This window comes from Littorina saxatilis, linkage group LG5 (assembly GCF_037325665.1).
Source record: "Littorina saxatilis isolate snail1 linkage group LG5, US_GU_Lsax_2.0, whole genome shotgun sequence".
Taxonomy (NCBI): Eukaryota; Metazoa; Mollusca; class Gastropoda; order Littorinimorpha; family Littorinidae; genus Littorina; species Littorina saxatilis.
Window position 1 is genome coordinate 58,066,105 of NC_090249.1, and position 24,721 is coordinate 58,090,825.

The 24,721-nt window shown below is 42.7% G+C and overlaps 1 protein-coding gene across 1 annotated transcript; it reads left to right on the forward strand.

Moving 5' to 3' along the window:
- The first annotated feature begins 106 nt into the window (after positions 1–106).
- Positions 107–24,702, forward strand: LOC138967542 (UV excision repair protein RAD23 homolog B-like). Its single transcript, XM_070340115.1, has 9 exons — positions 107–286; positions 1,974–2,052; positions 4,635–4,714; positions 11,129–11,295; positions 14,188–14,404; positions 15,819–15,978; positions 18,087–18,250; positions 19,963–20,118; positions 20,618–24,702. The coding sequence occupies exons 1-9, from the start codon at positions 221–223 to the stop codon at positions 20,741–20,743; spliced, it is 1,215 nt and encodes a 404-aa protein (XP_070196216.1). The 5' UTR covers positions 107–220; the 3' UTR covers positions 20,744–24,702.
- Positions 24,703–24,721: the final 19 nt, after the last annotated feature.

Genomic DNA, 24,721 nt, shown 5'->3' on the forward strand with positions numbered 1-24,721 from the left:
TAAAACATTGAATGAAACACCACTTTCGAAAGACTCTTTCTCTCAAAAATGTGTCTTATTTGATTTTTTTTAAAAATGTTAAAGCATGCTAACGTTTGCTGCGTGACGTCATTCAATGGCGTCTTTCTAAGCAGATTGTCATCAAGCAGGATCGTTGAAAACGCATTATTGCGTACTACTTGTTTAGGATTGCTATAAGTTTCCTCAGCTGGCTTCCAAAATGATTATAACACTTAAAACGTTGCAACAGCAAACTTTCAAGGTTGAAGTTGACGGTGAGAGCACGGTAAGAAGTTGTTGGTGGTTTTCTTTTTTAAAGAAAGGATGTGAAAAAGTCGGCTGTGTCACTGTTACTCATTGTCTGCTTGAATAATCAGAGTTTTATGGTATTTTGATGATAACATTCTTATCTCACACAATAACGTTGTTTTTGATTGGAAAACACTTCTTATTGATAATCTGAATTAAATGATTATGTATACTGTCTTGAGAATTGTTATCTAGCATTCCTATTTAACTGATCAGGCACACATGCTTTGGTCTAAAGCTTGAAAGATTATTGTATTTTGAAAAAAGGCATCACTGTAATGCAGAACAGGCTTCTGTTCCTTTTTGGTCCTTTGCCACAGCGACGATCTGGACTTAATGGCGAATGGTGTCATCTTTTTCCGTCAGTGTGGCTGCTGAAGAATAATTAAGACTTAAACCTGTCCCAGACAACCATTTGAGGGGTCCAGTCGAAAGAGGTTGTTTTGATTTTTAGTTGTACATGTTTCAACTTCAAGCCTGACGAAGTACAGTATCTTCTTCCTCACTTGCTTCTTTTGTCATGAAGGCTGGTTATGTGGCGCAGCAGTTGGGTACTAGACCTTCAGCAAAGCCAAAGGTTATGTTCAGGTTCTTCCCCGAGACTGAAGGCCTATGAGGGCTGATATCCCTAACAGTACAGTGGTACCCCCCTTAACGCCCCCTCTATTTGGCGGCTCCCTCAATATTATGACCCACTTTTTTGTGACAGATATATCTTTTCTTCTATTTCTTAATGTTTCTTAGTTTTACCTCTATATTACGTCCCCCTCTCTGTTACGACATAAGATCAGTGGACTTAAAATGACTTTTCCAAAAATGATCACGAGTTTGGGTCACTTAACTTATAAGTTATACCTGCATTCTCCCACGAAATGAGTGTATGCTGCCTGAATGGCAGGGTAAAATAAAAACGGTAACTAATACAGACACATAAAAATCCACTCATGCAAAAGTACAACCATGAGTGAACATGGAACTTTCAGCCCATGAATGAAGAAGAGGAAATACCTCCAGTCAAGTCAGTACGCCAAACAGACGCAAAAACCTGCTGAAATCCTTTTCGTGTACAACATCACTTTGGCACACAAACGGCTGAAGTGTAGCCATGGTTTTTGAGTCACTTGAGAAAAAGTGACTCTATGTAATCGGTCAGTGTTAGTCTGTCCGGCCGGCCGGCCGGCCGTAGACACCACCTTAACGTTGGACTTTTCTCGGAAACTATCAAAGCGATCGGGCTCATATTTTGTTTAGTCGTGACCTCCAATGCATTGTTATTTCAGGTCCTACCTTTATTTTGACTTAAATAAAGCTCATTTGCCAGATCTTTACTTTATGTTTGCAAAGAACTTTGCAAGAACTCCAACTTCTTGCATGCAAAGAGCGTCCAAGACAGGAGCCTTGTTCTTGTTTCACTCCCACATGGCGGTGGTTTTGCAGACAACAGAAGTCCCTACATTGTAAAGTGTTTCAATGACTTTGAAACTCAATAGTACAATTGAAGGCTGTTTTGCATGACCAGAATTTTCACTGGCCGACCAGGTAGACGGTTTCTACTAGCCTGGCACATTTTTTACAAGCCCGTGGTGACCGGGCAGACAATTTGGCCATCCATGACAGGCTTGATTTTAATATTGCTACATGGCTGGCATCTTTTGTGGTTGCAGGTAAAAGACCTTAAGGAACAAATTGAAGCAGAGAAAGGGAAAGACTATCCTGCAGGAGGTCAGAAGCTGATTTATGCAGGTTTGTGAATTTATCACGCTCTTTGTGTGAGAGTGGGAGATAAAAAAGACACAGAGAGAGTGCGCATATGTGGGTGTGAACACACTATAGTACAGGGCTTTTCTGTAAATACAGACTGAAATTACAATCAGTGGTTTTGTAACTAAGGCCCCCCCAAAAAATAGGTGTGGTTATGGTAACATAGCCAAAAAAAATAGGGTAAGGAAGGTAGGCAATCACTTTTTTTTTTTAAACTTTTTTTTCTAATGTGTACAAATTAAACCTACTTGACAGGGAAATAAGTGTGCGACTCGAGCGATTTTGCTTTCATTGCGTTTTCTGCACTCTTTCTTTTTTTTTTTTTGTTGACAAATGTAATAAAAAGTTATAGGGTCAGCCCCTAAAAATAGGGTAGGTCGGGTTACCATAACCACACCTATTTTTTTTTTAGGCCTAACTCAGTGCTTGATGGTGCCATGTACAGGCACTGTGCGTCTGAGAGACGCCTATACAGTGTATAAATACTTATCCTCGCAGATTTTTTTTATATCCATGTAAATCTAGTTTTGTGCAGATATGTAACAATTGCAGAATTTAAAGGGCAGCTGTCAGGTTGCCTGGCCTCAAAAATGCGCGGAGTCGCGTGCAAACACGCGTTTAAGAATTTTCCGAGTTGATTCAACTAAAGACTGTTGATTTGGTCCAGAAGAAGATACTTTTATCATTAGTTTGAAACCATGAAAATGAGTGAAACTTTCTGCTAGTTCTCACAATCCGCAAGAAAACGAAGCAGTTGGCAGGCCGAAACGACTCAAAATCCGCGACCGACAACTCTGTCAGCACAAGAAGAGACGCCGCAGCGTTAGCCTGGCAGTGACGTCATCCGAGGAACCCGATAAGGCCGCTGCGAAGTTTACAGTACAATGCAGAGTACAGCTGGGCATCTGTAATGCTGTACGCGTGATTGATTCTTGCACAAAGTAAAGTATTAGGGTGGTGGTATTTTCTCAGGACCCATGTTCCCATCTTCTCTTCTTTGATCTGACCAACTGCAACCTTCACAAGTTATTTCTAAAGTGGTTCACATGCTGTTGCTACTCCCCCAGTACACCCGGTTAAACCATAAAGTTGCTCAACCACAGACCCTCGTGTCCCTGGTCAGCAGACACTTTACACTGAAGAAGGTCCGTGTCACGCCAATTACCATGTACGTGTGAGGTACTGAATTCAAGACAAAAACCAACTCTGTCGGTGGGAAAATCTAGGAAAGAGATAATGACAATACCTCTTCAGTTACTCACTCAAGTAGGTAGACGAGATAAGATAAAGGGAAGAGAGACGAAGACAAAGATGAAACAGTGGATCTAGTGTGGAAAATGGGGGAGGGGGGTTCGGCCGCAAAAAAAATCAAAGATGAATTTGTCAAACTGTGATTGTGATAGTTATCGTGTGTGTGTGTGAGATAACACGTATGTTTGTGTGTGTGATAACACGTATGTGTGTGTGTGTGATAACACGTATGTGTGTGTGTGTGTGTGTGTGTGTGTGATAACACGTGTGTGTGTGTGTGTGTTTGTGTATGTGTGTGATTACACGTGTGGTGTGTGTGTGTTTGTGGGTGTGTGTGTGAGTGTGTTTGTGTGTGTGTGTGTGTTTGTGTCCCTCGACGCGTGACATTATATGCCAATAAGTTGAACAAAAACAGGGTTCAAGTGGGAACACCTGAACAAAAGCAGGAGGGGGACGGAAGACACTTTATAAACTCCGTTTTTTTACTGCGAAATTTTGGCCTGGGAGAAGACACCCCATCGTAAGTTTCTCTTCACCTACCCGTGAAGTATGCTTTAGGGCTTGACTAGACAACCCCATTGCGCTCACTACACGGTATAAAGAGAGCGCCGTTCAACCCGGCCGATTCCTCGGCTGACGTCACGCGTCCAAGGGAAGTAATTTTCGAGCGGGCTGCATTGACTCAGCCAAGAATGCAAACTTTCTTTGATTAAAGACATTGTAGCATGTCTAAAATCTTCGGACTTGTGTTATCAAGCTGTTAAAATCACCAAGTAACTTTTAAGTATAGTTTCAGTTACATGAGAACTCATTCTGATGAACAGATTTTGAGAGCCACAACCCAACAGCTGCCCTTTAACAATTACTATTACAGAAACCCTACCTGTTACTTGACATTTTGTTCATGTGCTTCTCTGCGTAAGAGTTGCTAAAATCCGGGGAAAAACAATAGTTCAACTTGAAATTTCTTTGTCTCACTCTCACAGACAGAAGCAGCTGCTAGCATTGTGAATTCAGGAAAAGGTTATGTGGTTTAATCGCAATAGACGATTTTTGTAAATAACTGCGTTGGGTTTGTAGGTGTTCAAAAATAGTGTATACCTTGCTATTTCTCTCACAAATAACTTCACATGTGCACCTGTCCATGTGTTTCCAAAAGGGCATTCACTCTTTTACAAACCCGACAGAGTTATTTTGGGAATTGGTCTATTGAGATGTGAAATGGATTCTTTGAAAGAAAGTGAACCACATTCTGTGTTGTTTCAAACATTATTTTGTTTCTACTGCTGATGTGCTAGTGTTGCTTTTTTCAGGGAAAATTTTAGATGATGAAAAGAAAGTGGAGGAGTACAAGATCGAAGAGAAGAATTTTGTGGTGGTGATGGTGACAAAGGTAAGTCTGTTTTTAGCACTCCCAGTTTTATTCAGAAGCACTCATTTGTTATGTTCTACTTCTAGTTCTACTCGCTGTTGCTACCTTCTTCTTCTGCGTTCGTGGGCTGAAACTCCCCCGTACACTCGTGTTTTTGCACGAGTGGATTTTTACGTGTATGACCGTTTTTACCCCGCCATTTAGGCAGCTATACGCCGCTTTTAGAGGAAGCATGCTGGGTATTTTTGTGTTTCTATAACCCACTGGACTCTGACATGGATTACAGGATCTTTTCCGTGCGCACTTGGTCTTGTGCTTTCGTGTGCACACAAAGGGGGGTAAGCCACTAGCAGGTCTGCACATAATTTGACCCGGGAGATTGGAAAAATCTCCAAACTTAACCCACCAGGCGGCCCGCGGCCGGGATTCGAACTCACGACCTTCCGATTAAAAGGCCGACGTCTTCCCACCCCGCCACAGCGCACGTCGCTGTTGCTATCAAATTAGTGTGGCAAGTACATGCTTATGTGACAGACTGACGCAGTAGTCCCCCATTCGCGGCAGCTGCTCTCAGTGATGAGACTTCTCAGTATTTATACTGAATTCCGTATTTTTGAAGGTCCCAGGGGTCATTCTCGAGATTCGTGCAAATCCGTTGAGAAAATATTAGGGTATATATAGATGTTATAAGGTACGGGTCAAATGGAAAGAAGGCACTGACATTGCATGTGACAACTGTAAAGCATGTGACCAAAGTGAAAGACCAGCTTACCAACCAGTCAGTTGGCTCATTTGGCTCCATGGTAAGACAATCTCTCTCTCTCTCTCTCAGACTCTCTCTCTCTCTTTCTCTCTCTTTCTAGGTAGTCAAAAGCCTCTTTCCCGAGTTGTCCCAAAGCCGGTGTTATCCCGTTTTGCTAAAGATTCACAAATGATTTCAGGTGTAATTACGTACCGCATGTAATAAAAAACTGAATGAAACAAAAGTTTGAAGTCTTATCTTGGTTTCTGTGGTGATGGTTGTTTGTATTTGTTGAGCTAGAACAGATAACAACTCTCAAACCGAAGGCCCCGTGACCACCGGATGCCATTACGTCACGCTCTGTGACATGTCAGGCCTGACAGTATGCTCACACAATCTCAGAGTGCTTCGCGTTGTTTCATCGGTTGACCTAGAAATGATAACCAATTAAAAGCTTTGTTTCTCAGCTTCATTAACATGTAACAGTAAGCGGGATCGGACATTGGCGAGAAAACGTGCAAAGCAAATGAAATATATGATATAATTTTTTGGAAGTTTTGCGATTTACAATCGATTTCAAAAGGATATTATCAGAAAGAAGAAGTATTCGACTAATTAATGCGGTATTTTTTTTGCCTAAACGTTATTTGTACGCCGAGCACTTTACGGGAGAAAAACGTAAACAAAGCCGTCTGTGCAACCCAGTCACCCTGAGCCGTGATGGCCGAAGCTTGTTCACGGCCCTGTCGAGCGACTGAAGACATCGCTGATTCTCGGCCTCGTCCATGCGAATCATGGAATCTCAAAGCTCTTCTTGGTGAGTACAGTTCTTAAGAATCCTGATTCATATTGTTTTTATCAGTTATAAATAAAATCTGTGCGGATACATGCTAGTAATGCCGATCGCATGTGCAGAGATCGGTCGTCCATTGATGGTGTTCATGTGTGTAAAATGGTAGCTGTGGTTCTCAACAGATTTAATTAAATGTACGTTTCAAATGAAGGATTGTTGAATGGGCAACGTTGACTGGGCTTTTAAATTCATGGTTTCTAAAGGCTTTGTGGTTGTAGCACCTAAATATAAGTGGAAAATCATGAAAAAACGAGGTCACGTGACCCGTGGCAAAATCAGCGGTTTTGTGTCGTCTGCTCGATGTCGTTTCAAGGTGTGCTTTGCATGCTGCAACGTTCTCCGGTATTTCGGGTTACAGTTGAGAATTGCCTTTGGCTTCCTTATAAAGAAACGATACCATTACATCAGTTATAACTAACAAGAGGCGAAGCCTTCAAGGCTCCCGTAAGAAATCGACACACAGTAACACAAACTCAATCACTCCGTCACACATACACACACACACAGTAAGCATAGACACAGTCACAGTGCAAGCGTGGGAGACGCTAGATCTAGATATGTCTGTCTGTAGCCTACTCTGCTATGCGTGTGCTGAAACCGAGTAAGTCCACTGACGCTTCTTCCGAGAAAAACGACTTTTACTGTTTGATAAAATGTCTCAAAAGTGATGATTATCTAGATCAAACCACCGAGATAATAAGATAGATAGCATTAATTTACGTTTAAAACCCTATTTTGATAATACAGTAATCTGATGGATGGTTTTGGTTTTGTTGGGCATTTTGTGGACTTACTTGGTTTTACCATAGATATCCCAATACACATCTATGGTTTTACCACTTTCCCCCCAATATCAGATCTAACAAAAAATACGCAGATCTAAGCAAGCGGACTTACTTGGTTTTACCAGAATATTTGGAAGAAGAAGTGTTGTCAAGAGAAATGACAAAACAGTGAAAATAACACTACGAATTTGCACAAGATGGAAAGAGAGAGAGAGAGAGAGAGAGAGAGAGAGAGAGAGAGAGAGTTTTGCTGTTGATGAAATAGAGAGAGAGAGAGAGAGAGAGAGAGAGAGAGAGAGAGAGAGAGGGGGGAGAGACTAGACAGGGAGTGAGAGCGAGTGAGAGAGAGGAGAGAATGAGAGAGAGGAGACACAGCAGGGGCGGGGGGGGGGGGGGGGCGGGGGAGGGAGCGGGATGGAGGGAGAGAGAGAGAAATAAAGGGAGGGAGATAGAGAGATGGAAAGAGGGGTGGAGAGAGGGAGAAAGAGAGGGAGGGTAAGGGGGGGGGAGAGCTATGGAGAGAGAGATAAATGGGGAGGAAAGAAATAGTGGGATGGAGGGAGAGAGAGAGGAGGGAGGGAGTGAGAGAAGGGGAGGGAGGGAGATAGGGAGGGAGGAAGAAGAGGGGGGGGGGGGAGAGGAAGTGTGGGAGGGATGGAGGTAGGGAGGGAGGGAGGGAAAGAAAGAGATAGTGGGATAGAGGGAGAGAGAGAGAGGAGGGAGGGAGTAAGAGAGGGGGAGGGAGATAAGGGGGGAGGAAGAGAGTAGGAGGGAGAGAGAGGGGGAGGGAGGGAGAGAAAGAGAGTGGGATGGAGGGACAGAGGGGAGGGAGAGAGAGGGAAGGATGGAGGTAGAGAAAAGTCGATTGTTGGCGGTAGGGAGAGAGGGATGAGGGAAGAGAGCCACTCAAGATTGAGAGTGTTGCTGCAGATCTGGATGACCTCCGAATTGTAGCTGTGGTGTGTGCTGTTGCCCTGGTCTTCGTCCGAATCACCGGTCCATACTTGGAGCTTCTCCAAAGTGAAGTCAAGTACACAGAGTTCCACAAGTATATATCCAGCTCATTATCCACAGGATGGACAAGCAAGTTGCAGAATATCCAGCCTATTCTTCAGCTTTTTTCTGTTTTCTTTTCATATTAACAAACTTACATTTTTCTCTGACACTTCAAGGGTTAATTTTGTACGAATGAATTCAAAAATATCTGCGTATACCAGAGTAATTTGCAACTCTAGCTGAACTTTATATTCAAGAACAAAGAAATGTAAGGAAAGAATTCTGTGATTCAGTGTTTGGTTATAGCACGAGCAATAATTGTATTAATTGCTGAATTTGTGTAAGTATTTTATTGATGCACTATTCCAGCACTCTCCTGGACCCTCACTTTCTGGGCATCTTTGATGGGGAATTCGAACTGCAAGGAAACAAAGCAGCCCTGAAGGACAGTATCTACAACTTTGCCAGTCAGCACATCGAAGCAGCCCAGTGTACTCTACGGCAGCTGATGCCAGACATGTGCAGTGTATTGCGCAGGCAGTTGAATGACTTTCTGGAAGACGGTGTGTATGGTGGACAACCAGTTCCCTTCCCAGATGTCCTCAACCACTGCCCACTGACAAATCTGCTCGGTGAAAACATTTTCGGTGACCTGGGCTATGACATTAACAAGCGGCGCAATGCATCTGTCCACCAGAGGTCGTCAACAAATATGCTGAGCCACAACAGGACAACACTGTGGTTGAAGAAGAAACTGGAGACCCAGTCAAGCCATCTTCTTGCCTTCGCTCGAAGGAAAGGGAAGTCTTTGCGACACCACAACCGCCAACAAGAGAAAGCGGTGTTGCTGCGACTGAGGCAGAGGCTCCTGGAAAACAAGGCAAAAAAGGCGGCAAAGGAGGCCAGACAGGCAGCAACCAAAACCGAGCTAATAAGAAAGATGACGGCTGTTGGTGGCCCCTGTGTCATTGCAGAAGATGTTGATGCTCTGGTGATACGACTGAGAAGAGAAAAGAAATCAACCCTCTTGAACGCATTGAAGGACCAAATTCGATACCAGAAAACAGTATTGAATCAGAAGGGCTGCCTTCGACTCACTGGTAGCATTGAGGACCTGACAGCCAGCCTCAAGGCTCATCTGGGCGGCACTAATCTTCCAGCTCCAGATGAAGATTAGATGGGTACTAGCCTTGAAAAACGAAAATTTTCAAACCTGTTTTATTTCTTTGTCTGTGTATATGTGTTTACAGATCTGTCGATGCTGATCATTTTGATGTAAAGTTCATGTTGGTAGGACAGTTAGAAGCTGAAATATATCCTTTTAAAGATTTAGACGTGTTTGAACGGTAAAATTGAACGATTTGCCCAAGTTTGGGTTCTTCAATTCAATTATTTCTTACCCGTAAATTTTGGGAAAAAATTGAGCTAAAAGTCTTAGATATGGAGAGGTAATCTGTTCAAAATTAGCTTCATATTTCTTGTTTTGGGTTCACAGTGAGGCTCCAAAGTTGACGATTTTTTATTCTTGAAAAAAGTGAGTTTAAAAGGCCTACAATTGCACTTTTCAAATGTACATAACTACTAAACTAATTCACCTACAGAATACAAATTTACATCACTGTGCTCAGAATAAAAAGATCTACAAGACCATGGAAGTTATAACCTTTAATTCTGGAGTTTGAAAAATCACTTTTGAGTACCTACTCTTTCTCTCTCTCATATTTTATTTTTGTTTCTTTTCAGTTTCATTACCGTCTATTTTCTGCACTGTTTTAATGTTGTTGTTGTTGGGGGGTTGGGTAGGGTGGGTTTTTTTTTCTACGAATTTTAAATTGAGGTATGATTTAACGGTTTTTGACTCACATGCGAAGCAAAAGTGAGTCTATGTACTCACCCGAGTCGTCCGTCCGTCCGTCCGGAAAACTTTAACGTTGGATATTTCTTGGACACTATTCAGTCTATCAGTACCAAATTTGGCAAGATGGTGTATGATGACAAGGCCCCAAAAAACATACATAGCATCTTGACCTTGCTTCAAGGTCGCAGGGGCCATAAATGTTGCCTAAAAAACAGCTATTTTTCACATTTTCTCTGAAGTTTTTGAGATTCAATACCTCACCTATATATGATATATAGGGCAAAGTAAGCCCCATCTTTTGATACCAGTTTGGTTTACCTTGCTTCAAGGTCAAGGTCACAGGAGCTCTTCAAAGTTGGATTGTATACATATTTTGAAGTGACCTATGGAAGATAACTGTTTCAAACTTAAAAATTATGTGGGGCACATGTTATGCTTTCATCATGAGACACATTTGGTCACATATGATCAAGGTCACTTTGACCCTTATGAAATGTGACCAAAATAAGGTAGTGAACCACTAAAAGTGACCATATCTCATGGTAGAAAGAGCCAATAAGCACCATTGTACTTCCTATGTCTTGAATTAACAGCTTTGTGTTGCATGACCTTGGATGACCTTGCCCTTGGGTCAAGGTCACATGTATTTTGGTAGGAAAAATGTGTAAAGCATGTGAGTCGTATGGGCTTTGCCCTTCTTGTTATTGCATTTTGTTGTTTTTAGTAGATTTTTTATGATTTCAGTATTTTTCAACTTTCTGTGGTCTCATGTCTGGCTCTGCATTGACGGAGTTGTCTCCCTACCTTTGCAATTGCATTCACATTATTGTACGGCTATTTAATAGCCCAAACTCGCTCATGTTTGACTTGCTTTGCCTACAAAGGTGATTTGAGTGGTTAAAGTTATAATTATAGTCTGAAACAAAGTTGTTGAACAGTGCTGTGTGATTATAAAATTGATGGCTTCATATTTCCTGTGCTGTCTGGATCCTCACTCATTAGTGCCATACTTTCACACTTAATATGATAAATTGATCGCAACATGTATGGATCTCTTGAGCAAGAAGTTTGTCATGGTTTGTTGGTATGCAGCATACTACATGTAGTCTGTACGCGTTTTGTTGATTGATTGTGAAGATTTTGTTTTGTGTTGCTCGCTCATGAAGCCAGACATGCATGTTGTTTGTGAATCTCCCAACAGCCAAAAGCAGCCCCTGTCAAGGCCGCAGAAGCCAGCAAACCAGCTGAGACAGCAGCGGCTGCCCCCACCCCCACCAGCCAGGCTGCAGCAGCCACCTCCACACCTGCAGCTGCTGCACCCCCCGTCACACCGGCAGCGACTGAGGGCAAGGGGGACAGCAATCCCAGGTGAGGAGACTTCTGTCAGTACCGTACTTTAGGGACTATGAGTATAACTTGTACTTTTACAGCGCTTGAGGTTTTTAATAAAGACCTGTTCGTCTGTCTTGATTAAAAAAACAACAGGCTGCTGTATGTGGGCTTAGCAAAGGCAGCTTGGGTTGTAGATGTTGGATTGGATTGGATTGGATAAGATTTACAGTCCAGTGAGGTTACCCTCATGGAAATTCGGGCTGCTTTCTCCCCGAGGAAAGCGAGCTGCCATACATACGGCGCTACCCATATTATTTTTTTTCCTGCATGCGTGTATTCATGTTTCCTGAGACTTAATGCCGTGTGAGATGGAATTTTTTTACTTTATTCCAAGTCCCACGGGTATTTGATGGACATTTTTATCTATGCCTATACAATTTTGCCAGGAAAGACCCTTTTGTCAATCGTGGGATCTTTAACGTGCACACCCCAATGTAGTGTACACGAAGGGACCTCGGTTTTTCGTCTCATCCGAAAGACTAGCACTTGAACCCACCACCTAGGTTAGGAAAGGGGGGAGAAAATTGCGGCCTGACCCAGGCCTGAACACGCAACCTCTCGCTTCCGAGCGCAAGTGCGTTACCACTCGGCCACCCAGTCCCGAGTTTTCGGTGCCCTTCCAGTATGAATCCAATCTGGACAGTATCAGCATAGGCATCATCGTCCGGTAGGCTGTTCCAGTCCTCAGGGGTGTACCTTAACTTTTTTTGCTACCGGCCAGGGGGGCCGGTAAGTCAAAATTTGAACCGGCCCCCCAAAATTCCAACCGGCCCCCAACCAGCCGGGATTTCCAACCATATCAACGGCTCGTAGATCGCGCGTTGGCCGCGACAAACACACAAAAACCTACATTTATACAAACAATGCTCACATGCTTATTTTAAATGCCACAAACAAACACAAGACATAAACAAACTTTGTATGTTTGGGGTGCTTTAATTATTCACTATGGTTCAATAACAAAGCAAACAGTAAAGTATCAATTCAATGAAGAAAACATTTTATCAAATCAACATTCACCCACTCACTGTCACTCAGTTAACCTCACTCATAGTAGTCAAATGCACACCCTCATAATTATATAGTCATACCATTAATCATTTACATACAAAGGGAAACAATCACACACAAGTCATCCCCTTTCTCAGTGTCACACAATCACACATTAACTTTCACTCTGTCTCGTAATTGCCAGTCTTAAAAAGTTGCAGAATCTTTGGCACATCTAAATCTCTAAACACAAATTTACCTCCTGGTATCACATTCTGATCACAAGTAAAGTTGAACAAATGAGTTTAAAAAGTCAATAACACGGTGTTAAACCACCACCAGGTCTAAATCTCTAAACACAAATTTACCTCCTGGCAGTCAGGCACACATTAACACTACACATAACTACAAGTAACAAATCACAATCTATTGCAAGAATAACAGTTACTGAAAGTCCACACAAACTCACTGGCACATAACATTTTAATTTAATACATAAAGTATCACATTCTGATCACAAGTTGAACAAATGCACATCTCTAAACACAAATTTACCTCCTGGTATCACATTCTGATCACAAGTAAAGTTGAACAAATGAGTTTAAAAAGTCAATAACACGGTGTTACACCACCAGCAGGTCTAAATCTCTAAACACAAATTTACCTCCTTTTCGACACACAGCACAATGCATCTCCTGTTTCGTGTCGTCGTACACGAGCCATTCTCTTTCTTCGCCGGTATCTGTCCTCTTCCATCTTTCCTGCCATTTTCTCTGCAGTGTTTCGTTAACATACTGTCTCTTTTTACCTCTTTTTTCATCGTCCGTTCTCTGTTTTTTTTTGCGGCGGGGGAGTGACAGTGTCAATAAATCTCCACATGTTTACAAGCGTGTGCACAGCCGTACAGTACGAAGTTTGAATGCGAGTGGGGAACTTCCGGAGGTGGTCGCGTTAGACGCGAGAAACATGGCGTCCGATATTATAGCAGACGAACCGCGCGAGATCTTTGTTCGCCGGCCGTTCCGATCGACTGCGTTCATCGAAATTTGAACTCGCCAGGCGGGCGATTTCAGAGGAATTTCGAACTCGCCCGACGTGATTTGAAGTCGCCGCTGGCGAGCGGGCGAGCGCCAAAACTCAGCCCTGAGTCCTGGACTAAGAAGTAGGCTATCAGAAATCCTGAGTTCAATCTTTGAACAGTGTTTGGCTATTGCCCCGTGTGTCATACTGTATGCTTTGGGGCTTGGTGCAACTTTTTTTCTCATCTTTTGCCCCTGCACCCTATTGACCAGTATTGCCTTGTGTAAGGCTAAAGAAGAGTAACGATGTAAACACATTGCTATACAAAGAAATAGAACACTCCATCTTTACCTGGACAAAGTTTCCTCTCAGGCATCGGTCTCATAGTAGAGAATCAACTTGCTATTAGAAATATGCAAAGAGAATACTGTGGCTTTTAAAAAAAAAAAAGGAAACACTGGCAATAAGGATTATTAATGTTTGGCAAAGACATTCTCCATTTTGCTGTAAATTGTATTAACATTTTGGCAGTTAATTTGGGGGGTACCCTTGTCCATTGACAGATATCTCTAATCTGCAAAGTGCCCGAAGAAGTCAAAGCGAGTGCCGTTTTCATCATAGCAAGTTTGATCAATATAGCACATTATTTCTCAAACAAAATGTGGTGTAGTATTTCGCATGTCATGTGTAATGTACTGCTCGTGGCAGGATTTGACTCCACAGTTATGATGAATTATTTCTCAAACAAAATGTGATGCAGGATTTTGAATGTCAAGTTTAAGGCACTGCTCATGTCCTTGGCAGGATTTCACTCAACGGTTGACAGGGATTGTGATAACTGTGTGTTCACTGTTGCAGTGTTGCTGCACCGCCCAGCACCCCCACCACACCGGCCACAGATGCGGGGGCCACCGGCACAGCAGTGCAGTCCGCGGAAAGCACGCTGGTGACGGGCCAGGAGTATGAGAACATGGTGTCACAGATCATGAACATGGGCTTCGAGCGCGACCAGGTGGTGCGAGCCTTGAGGGCCAGCTTCAACAACCCGGACAGAGCCGTCGAGTACTGCCTGGGGGTAAGTGCTGGTTCTAGCTTACTGTGGACTGATACTGTACATTGGAGTAAGTGCTGGTTCTCATTTGCCGTGGATTGATACTGTACATTAGGGGTAAGTGCTGGTTCTCATTTACCGTGGATTGATACTTTTCAGTCACTTCAGTTTTGTTTTGTTGTTTGTTGAAGTTTAGTCAGGTATTAGCTGGGTTTGTTGCTGGTTTACATAAAGTATACATTTCATTCTGAAAGTATTGAATGTTTCTGTTAGATGCCTTGGTCCTTTCATCATGTAAGCGATCTGTCTGTCACTGTTTTTTTTAAGTAAAAATATCCAGGAATGGGTATATCCGGTGGCTGTTTAGATATGTTTTGGTCAGCGCTTTGTCATTGTCATCACTTACATGCTTCAATATTGTAAAGCATAATATGCCGCGGGGGGCAGCTCCGTTGCTAGAGCACTGTGCTTTTGATCCTAGGGTTCGAAGCCGGGCCGTACACAGGTCAACTTTATGTGCAGACTGGTATCCATGTCACCAAATTGGCACGTAAAAGACCTAAATGATTGTACCAAAAGTGCATGTGACTGATTACACCTAAACATGCACAGACCCAGGTAGCACGACTCTTGTTGCTGCTGGCTTTTCACTGTCAGGAATTTCCCAGCAATGTGATAAAGAAGTCAATGAAATACAAGAGGCGAAGCCTTCAAGGCTCACGTAAGAAATCGACAAACAGTAACACAAACTCAATCACTCCGTCACACATACACACACACACACAGTAAGCATAGGTGACACTGTGCAAGAAAGCGAGACACTAGATCTAGATCTGTCTGTCTGCATGTAGCCTACTTACAGGGACACGACTGCCAACTAGTCTCGGCCCGCTCAAAATAACAATAACCGAGACTTTCAGTAATTCCTTCGCGTGACGTCTCACCCTCTTACGTCATAATGTGACGTCTTCAAATGACGAAATGTTAAAGTTTCTACCACAGACATACACACGCACAAACAAACACACGCACAAACGCACAGACAGACAAAGTTACGATCGCATAGGCTACACTTACGTGAGCCAAAAAGTAAAATGTGCTGTAGGATAATGTGCATGCTGCAGGGTATTCCCAGCAATGGGAAGATAAGGCAAATGAAATAAAATGAAAATATGATGTATGCCGATGTGTATGTTGCAGGCGATTCCTGATGATGATGTGTATGATGCAGGGTGATTGGTGATGTGTATGTTGCAGGCGATTCCTGATGATGATGTGTATGTTGTAGGGGATTCCTGATGATGATGTGCATGATTATGTTGCAAGGTGTGCTGTATGAATTATGATGATGTGTATGTTGCAGGGGATTCCTGATGATGATGTGCATGATTATGTTGCAAGGTGTGCTGTATGAATTATGATGATGTGTATGTTGCAGGGGATTCCTGATGACCATATGCAGGAGGAGAACGCCCCAGCCACCGCCCCGGCCCCAGCGGCTGGTACCCCCCCTGCCGCTGCCACAGGCACCCCCGCCACCACTGCCGGTGGTGGAGGAGGTACACCCAGCCCCCTTGCTGTTGGCCAGAATATTCCAGGTAATAGCATTATTATCAGATGAAGGGGATGTGGGCAAACTGCAGTTTACAAACCACCCCCCGCGGGTTAGGGGGAGTCCCATATTGGTAGGGACGAGAAAGAATTTACCCGATGCTCCCCAGCATGTCGTAAGAGGCAACTAACGGATTCTGTTTCTCCTTTTACCCTTGTTAAGTGTTTCTTGTATAGAATATAGTCAATTTTTGTAAAGATTTTAGTCGAGCAGTATGTAAGAAATGTTATGTCCTTTGTACTGGAAACTTGCATTCTCCCAGTAAGGTCATATATTGTACTACGTTGCAAGCCCCTGGAGCAAATTTTTGATTAGTGCTTTTGTGAACAAGAAACAATGGACAAGTGGCTCAATCCCATCTGCCCCCTTCCCCCGTCGCGATATAACCTTCATGGTTGAAAACGACGTAAAACACCAAATAAACAAACAAGTTTACAAACCTGTTCACTTGACCACGTTTGGCATGTTTTGTGTGCCAGTTTCGTAGGGATATGCTTGTGAGAATTATATGCCACTTTCATTGACGTTTGACAAAATCTCAGCATGACTGGTTTGTTGCAGCCCAGCTTTGGTTTTTCCGCCTTTCTATCTTGTGTCAGAAAGATATTTGGCGTCCTTCAAACTGTCACACTCCCAGACTTGTGTAGGGTTTTACAGGGGGTAAAAGCATCCTTCAAACTGTCACACTCCCAGACTTGTGTAGGGTTTTACAGGGGGTAAAAGCATCCTTCAAACTGTCACACTCCCAGACTTGTGGAGGGTTTTACAGGGGGTAAAAGCATCCTTCAAACTGTCACACTCCCAGACTTGTGGAGGGTTTTACAGGGGGTAAAAGCATCCTTCAAACTGTCACACTCCCAGACTTGTGTAGGGTTTTACAGGGGGTAAAAGCATCCTTCAAACTGTCACACTCCCAGACTTGTGGAGGGTTTTACAGGGGGTAAAAGCATCCTTCAAACAGTCACACTCCCAGACTTCTGGAGGGTTTTACAGGGGGTAAAAGCATCCTTCAAACTGTCACACTCCCAGGCTTGTGTAGGGTTTTACAGGGTGGTAAAAGCATCCTTCAAACTGTCACACTCCTAGGCTTGTGGAGGGTTTTACAGGGGATAAAAGCATCCTTCAAACTGTCACACTCCCAGGCTTGTGTAGGGTTTTACAGGGGGTAAAAGCATCCTTCAAACTGTCACACTCCCAGGCTTGTGTAGGGTTTTACAGGGGGTAAAAGCATCCTTCAAACTGTCACACTCCCAGACTTGTGTAGGGTTTTACAGGGGGTAAAAGCATCCTTCAAACTGTCACACTCCCAGGCTTGTGTAGGGTTTTACAGGGGGTAAAAGCATCCTTTAAACTATCACACTCCCAGGCTTGTGTAGGGTTTTACAGGGGGTAAAAGCATCCTTCAAACTGTCACACTCCCAGGCTTGTGTAGGGTTTTACAGGGGGTAAAAGCATCCTTCAAACTGTCACACTCCCAGACTTGTGTAGGGTTTTACAGGGGGTAAAAGCATCCTTCAAACTGTCACACTCCCAGACTTGTGTAGGGTTTTACAGGGGGTAAAAGCATCCTTCAAACTGTCACACTCCCAGACTTGTGTAGGGTTTTACAGGGGGTAAAAGCATCCTTCCACTTCAGCAGCCTGGCTGTGTTCTGTGCAGAGAAAGACTTTTGTGTGAATTAACTTAGATTGACACAAATGTCAGTTACAACATTAATTCAGCCCAAAATTCCTATTCTGCGCAGAGAAGAGCTAGGCTATTGACTTTCGATGTGTGTTCAGTTGGAAGGTTGCTCTTAGACTTACCCACTGTTCGGTTGGAAGGTTGCTCTCAGACTTACCCACTGTTCGGTTGGAAGGTTGCTCTCAGACTTACCCACTGTTCGGTTGGAAGGTTGCTCTCAGACTTACCCACTGTTCGGTTGGAAGGTTGCTCTTACACTTACCCACTGTAAAAGCTGATACAGATCTAGTGTGATTTACAAGGCAGTTTATGCAGGAAGGAAAATACCTGTCTTTTAATCAAGATTCATGTGCACATTATCGAGCTTGAAGGTTCATGTCTTTATGTGTTGTACATTATGTTTATTTTCAGCTTTGGCAGCGGGCACAGGTAGCGGTGGCGGCAGTGCAGATGATCTCTCCTTTCTGCGGAATCAGCCCCAGTTTCAGCGGATGAGAACGGCCATCAGAGAAAACCCTGGACTCCTGCCTGCCCTTCTGCAGCAGATCGGTCAATCAAATCCTCCTCTTCTGGCGGTAAGGAATCATTGTTGGTGTTTAGATGCGAAGGAGGTGGTGTTATGTGGCTATACTGACCTTTTGATATGCTGTCAGGGGTATTTTGTTTTCATGGTTATGTGTTTGTTTCCTTCATACAGTATGTTTCTGATAACTAGCTGAGGTTCATTTCACACTACTCCAGATTTCATGACAAGTTGCAGGCACATTCTTCTTGAGTTGCGTTACAACAGACACGAGTCTTTGGCTTAATGAGGTTGATGTTAAGTGGTATACTATGAGTTTAGTGTCTGATTTTGAAATCGTACTGTGGAAGGCGTTGCTCAGATTAAGGAACCAGGGCTGGGGTGCACGAAGCAAAAGTGGTGAACCAGCCGCGGGTTCTGATTGGTGGAAATGACAACAAATATCAATTTGAACCAATCCAGTTGGGTAGTACCCAGCTTTGCTTTGTGCGCCTCACCCCAGAGCCCTTGGGCAGTAGCCATCTTGTACAGTGGAACCCCTTTTTAAGACCCCCTATTTCAAGATCCCCTCTCTTTTAAGACCTTGCTTTTTACATTTAGTCAAGTTTTGACTAAATGTTTTAACATAGAGGGGGAATCGAGACGAGGGTCGTGGTGTATGTGTGTGTGTCTGTCTGTGCGTGTGTGTGTGTAGAGCGATTCAGACTAAACTACTGGACCGATCTTTATGAAATTTGACATGAGAGTTCCTGGGAATGATATCCCCGGACGTTTTTTTCCTTTTTTCGATAAATACCTTTGATGACGTCATATCCGGCTTTTTGTAAAAGTTGAGGCGGCACTGTCACACCCTCATTTTTCAATCAAATTGATTGAAATTTTGGCAAAGCAATCTTCGACGAAGGCCGGGGTTTGGTATTGCATTTCAGCTTGGTGGCTTAAAAACTAAGGAGTGAGTTTGGTCATTAAAAATCGGAAACTTGTAATTAAAAAAAAAATTTATTAAACGATCCAAAAACAATTTCATCTTATTCTTCGTCATTGTCTGATTCCAAAAACATATAAATATGTTATATTCGGATTAAAAACAATCTCTGAAAATTAAAAATTTAAAATATTATGATCAAAATTAAATTTCCGAAATCGATTTAAAAACAATTTCATCTTATTCCTTGTCGGTTCCTGATTCCAAAAACATATAGATATGATATGTTTGGATTAAAAACACGCTCAGAAAGTTAAAACGAAGAGAGGTACAGAAAAGCGTGCTATGCAGCACAGCGAAACGACTACCGCGCTGAACAGGCTCGTCAGTTTCACTCCGTTTTGCACAAGCGGCGGACTACGGTCATTCTGAAAAAATGCAGTGCGTTCAGATTCATTCTGTGAGTTCGACTGAGCTTGACTAAATGTATTTTCGCCTTACGCGACTTGTTAAGACTTTCTCTTCATGACCTCTGTAAATGCGGCCCCATTTTAAGACTACCTTCCACTTAATAATAATAATAATAATAAATGAGCATTTATATAGCGCAACATCATAACTTTACAATTATGCTCTTTGCGCTTGACACATTTAAAATTAAAACACAGTTATACAAGCATTTACATTTACATTCATAGTCAGCAACGCTTAATTAAAAGCTTGAGGTCTGATTTTCTGAGATATTTTGAGGTCTTAGAAATAAAAGGGGGGTTCCCCTGTATGCTTTGGAGAATGAAGAAACAGCCAGGTTAACCGACTTCACCCTCACCTATGTGCAGCTGATCAGTGCCAACCAGGAGCGCTTTGTGCAAATGTTGAACGAACCTGACGCAGCCGACGCTGGAAGGCAAGGTGGCGGTCAGGAAACGGAGGCAGGGGGAGGCAACTCTGGATACATTCAGGTCACTCCGCAAGAGAAAGAGGCTATCGAAAGGGTGAGCGTTAGTGTTTTAGAATGAAGCGGCCGAGTGTACTAGGTATTTATCTCCAGTCAAAATTGGACATCAAAATTGGGCAAAGATGTCTTTCACACCCTGACATGTACTTTATTTTTCTGTGTGTCAGTATCATTGATAACTATCTCAAGCTTCAACTATCAAATGTTTCTTTTGAAGCCTGCATACTGTCTTGTACTTCAAACATGAGATCTGCCTGCAGAAGAGAAATCAAGACAATCCGTCAACTGTTATTGTTTTCACTCATGATTAGGAGATGCTGGGGAAAAGATTCTCTGTGGCAGCAGTGATTGAATTTTTAGTTTTAGAATTTGTATAAACTTTTGAAACTTAATGGTATGTTCGAACAAAAGAAAACCCTCCAGTGCATCTTACCATCTATCTTTCCGTCTCTAGTATCTTCTAAATAAATTGAATTGTTTCTGTGATGGTGAAGTGTGCATGTGTCTAAACTCGAGCCTGTTTTCCTCTGTTGCAGTTAAAAGCCCTTGGCTTCCCAGAGGGCATGTGCATTCAGGCCTACTTTGCGTGTGAAAAGAACGAAGACCTAGCCGCCAACTTTCTATTATCCCAAGGCTTCGATGATGACGATGATCAGAGTTGATTTTGTGATAGCAAGAGACTGATGAATTGGGTGACCCTACGTGGCAATGCATCGCGCTAACCGCATGGAAGTTCTTTTGGCGTAATACTACCATACTACACCTAATTGCTTGTGTTAAGCTGATTTCAATAATTCCCTGGTTGCTAAGTTTAAGAAATGGGGGAAAAAATGTGGTGACACAGAATATGATTAGTACGTTGGTTATTTTCTTTCAGTTAATGCATACACATGGACGGTACGATGACTGTTTGTTGAAAGTTGCGACCTGCAGCTTTTGTCTCTCTTTTTATTTATCAGTTTGTGGCCATGCTACAGTTTTTGTTTCTCTGCCTGGTGTGTGAGTGATTCAGAGTACAGCTGTGTTAGAGGTGAAAGGCAAAGGTCTGCTTTGCCCGGCAAATACACAAGTTCTAATGTTGAAACAGATTTGATGATACTTGATAGTTCAGTGTATGGGTTGTGTGTTGCAGGTTTCCTCTATCTAATTTTCTTGTTAAAATACTGATTATTTGAGTTTGACCATTCTGCATTGCTTTTGGCCAGAAGAATAGTGAACACTGTATGTAACCCGAGTTTCCGCTGCCAAAATTAAATTTCAAATCTGATAGTTGCAAGCAAAGGTATCAGTGCAAATTACCAATCCAAAAAAAGAAAAAAGTTTTAAGAGTTTGTTGTTGCATGTATTTATTGTTAGCCTGAATTTTTCCTTAACTTCCAGCGGCTGATCTTCCAAATTTAGATGAGGTAGACTCAGTATTATAGTGACAGCATGTGAATTTTGCACACATTTATTTTGATAAGGCCTGTGTAAACACATGAGCGATCTGTATTGTTGTCTTGCTTTGGGAAGTAATATCACGTCGGTGTCACAGACCTGTTTACACTACACATTGAGCGTAGTAAACTACGAATTTGAATAATATACTACGCAACTACGCAAGTCTGTCGTTTTCTACGCAAACGGTATTTAAAAAAAAAAAAAAAATTTCTTTTTCGTCTTTACACCTGTTCCTTGTCCCGTTGTGCTCTCACACCGCCCCGTCCCTGCACGCAAACGGTATTGTTTCGGCTACGCATATCACAATCCGTAATTTTCTTCATCTCCCTTGACCGATCCATTTTCCAATCCATGTTTTCGGCCAGCAGTCGTTTGCTGCGTGCAGCGCGTAAAGCGCCCACGGGCGTTGCGTTGTAGCTTGTTAATGCCGAATAGGCTTCTCCAAGCAAATGCCGGGCACAACTGAAAGCGTTACTGCCAAACCATGCGGGCGTTTCGACACAATGGCTGAACGCAGAGCACACGAAAGTGAAGATGAGAACTGTGAAGAAAATGACTCCGAAAGGCCACCGACCAAAAAGAAAAAGACGAGCAATGCGCCGAACCAGGTCTTTCTGCCAAAATATCATCAGGACTACCCATGCCTTGTCTTCGCGGAAAGGAAAACATCATGCTCATTGCACTGTCTGCAATTCCCATTTTTCCGTCAGTCAATCAATACATGTGGTAAAAAGTAGCAATCATTGTTCTTGTTGTTGTGATAGGTCGACGAGAAATTCTACACATTCAATTACAAAACTACACATTTGCCTCATTTTGCTCCCAGAAAATACACATGCAATGTTTTAGGGGTAAACAGGTCTGGTGTGAGATCATCTGCCTTATCAAGTCAGTTTGGGTCTGTGATTTCACCATAAACTAGAAAATCCGCATAACCATTCTGTTTGTGTCTGGGTTGGTACTAGTTCTATATACAGACAACGCCGCTTACCTCGATCTCGTCGGGGCCCCAAAATAAGTTCGAGGTATCCGAAATTCGTGCTATCCAACATGTCGGATAGCTCGATTTTTCAAAGGAAGACTTCCCGGAGTCGAGGTAAGTGAAGGATTTTTAGTGATATGAAGAAGGCTGCTGGCCGGGACCGATGGTTCACTTCGACGTATCCGAAAAATGGAGGTAAGCAGTGTAGTCTGTATACACTAAGTTGACCATCGGCGCTTCTCCCAGTGCATGTCATCTACCGCTTCTCCCAGTGCATGTCATCTACCGCTTCTCCCAGTGCATGTCATCTACTACATTGTCGTCATTAGCACAGCCCTGTGACCTCATTTATAAAGGTCATTTGTTTTTCTTCTTTCTATTTGAGCGTCACGGGCACATGATTTTACGCGTTTTTTCTGCGCTGAATAACGCACCAGTATTTGCTGTGGTGTCTCTGTCTCTCTGTCTCTCTCTCTCTCTCTCTCTCTCTCTCTCTCTCTCTCTCTCTCTCTCTCTCATTTCTGGCAATTTGATTGGTTTAGCGACCTTTTTGGCGGGAACTATTTTCCATGTTATCTTTGCAAAAGATTTCCTAATCTCTTTGGGGTAACATAATCTTATGACGTTTACATTTGTGCGTCACTTCTCGTTTGACGTCATATGGAAAAAAAGTCTGTGAAGGCCGCAAAATTGGGAGATCGAGCTAACCGATGTGATCAAAATAAGGTGGGACTTGGGCATGAGATCGAGCTAAGCAGAAAATCAAGCTATCTAAAGTCGAGGTAAGTGAAGGAATTTTAGTGATAAAAAGAAGGCTGCTGGCCGGGACCAATGGTTCACTTCGACGTATCCGAAAAATCAAGGTAAGCGAGTTCGAGGTAAGCGGCGTTGTCTGTATATATTAGTCGGATACCAAAGCATAAAACCTTTTTGTTTTCAACCCTTGCATCTGTTTAGAGTTCAGTATTAGGTGAGTTATGTTCCAGCCATACATCGTATATGCCTTTGCACTAACAGAACTTGTCCCTGCTTCAGCTCTTTTCAGGGCTGCTTTCCCTAATCTGTCTTTCATTTCGTGCTAGCAATGTGCTACAAGCAACACAACGGCTAATGGGTGAAAAACACATGTTTCTTTCAGTTTAGATTTCACTGTTTGTTTTTCCCAATATCGTCTTTGAGCAGAGTTGTTTATTTATATCTGGTCAGTTTGTGGTCTGCAAGCTACAATTCCATAAGTATGGATGCTAATGTGATCAGTTTTGCAGCTTTTAACAGCCAGTCCATGTGAGGGGATTTTATTTTACATGAACAAGCGAAGGAACTGTTTGACTGTTTTAAGTATGTTCAGTCTGATCACACGGTAAGGGGAATCTTTTGATGTCTGCATTGCAGAAGATTATTTGAAGCCAGAAGCTTTTTGAAAGTGAAAGCATTTTCCTGCAGTGTATTGAATAGATTGCCATGACTTGTCAAATGGAGTTGCTGTACTTGATCCCAGAGTGACAAGCACCAACAGTGCTTTCCCCTTTGGGACGTTACGCTTATGACACCAAGATGAACTATGAAGTTCATGTAGGCATGTGCAGTATCTGCATTTATTGAAGGAGGAATGCACCAACATCCATACTTGGGGAACTGTAGGTTTGTGTGTATGTTTATATCAAACGGTAGATAAGTCTTCAAGAGAGTGTTTGCATTTGACTGCAAACCATACATTGGAAGTGTGATTGTGTTTATAACAAGCAGTAGTTAAATCTTCAAGAGAGTGTTGCATTTGACTGCAAACTATACATCGATAGTTGCAATTTGACATGCGTCTGGTCCATGTTGGCTGTTGGAGTGAGAGAGGAGTGTTTGTTAAAGGTTGACTGTGCTGGTGCCATGTGGTAGCTCTCTCTCCCTGCTCCCCCTGTTGCAAAGAAATAAAGTTAAAGTAAGCATGTGATTTGCTGTTCTGTTGGCAATGTTCGCATTACATTCTGTGTTTCTTTGGTTTTGTTTTTTTCTTTTCCTTTCAAGGCAAGTTACTGCTAAGTATTGAATGTTGCATCAGAAACTGCGCACACGACTAATGTACAGCTACAGGATGAAACAAATCAGTGTTTCTGGTGTAATGCCATGTTTTGTGTCCCTTTAACTTGCCATGGCTTTATTTACTATCTCTGGATTTTCACAATAAAGTCATGATGTTACTTCTTCCACCTGTCTCTTTGTGGAC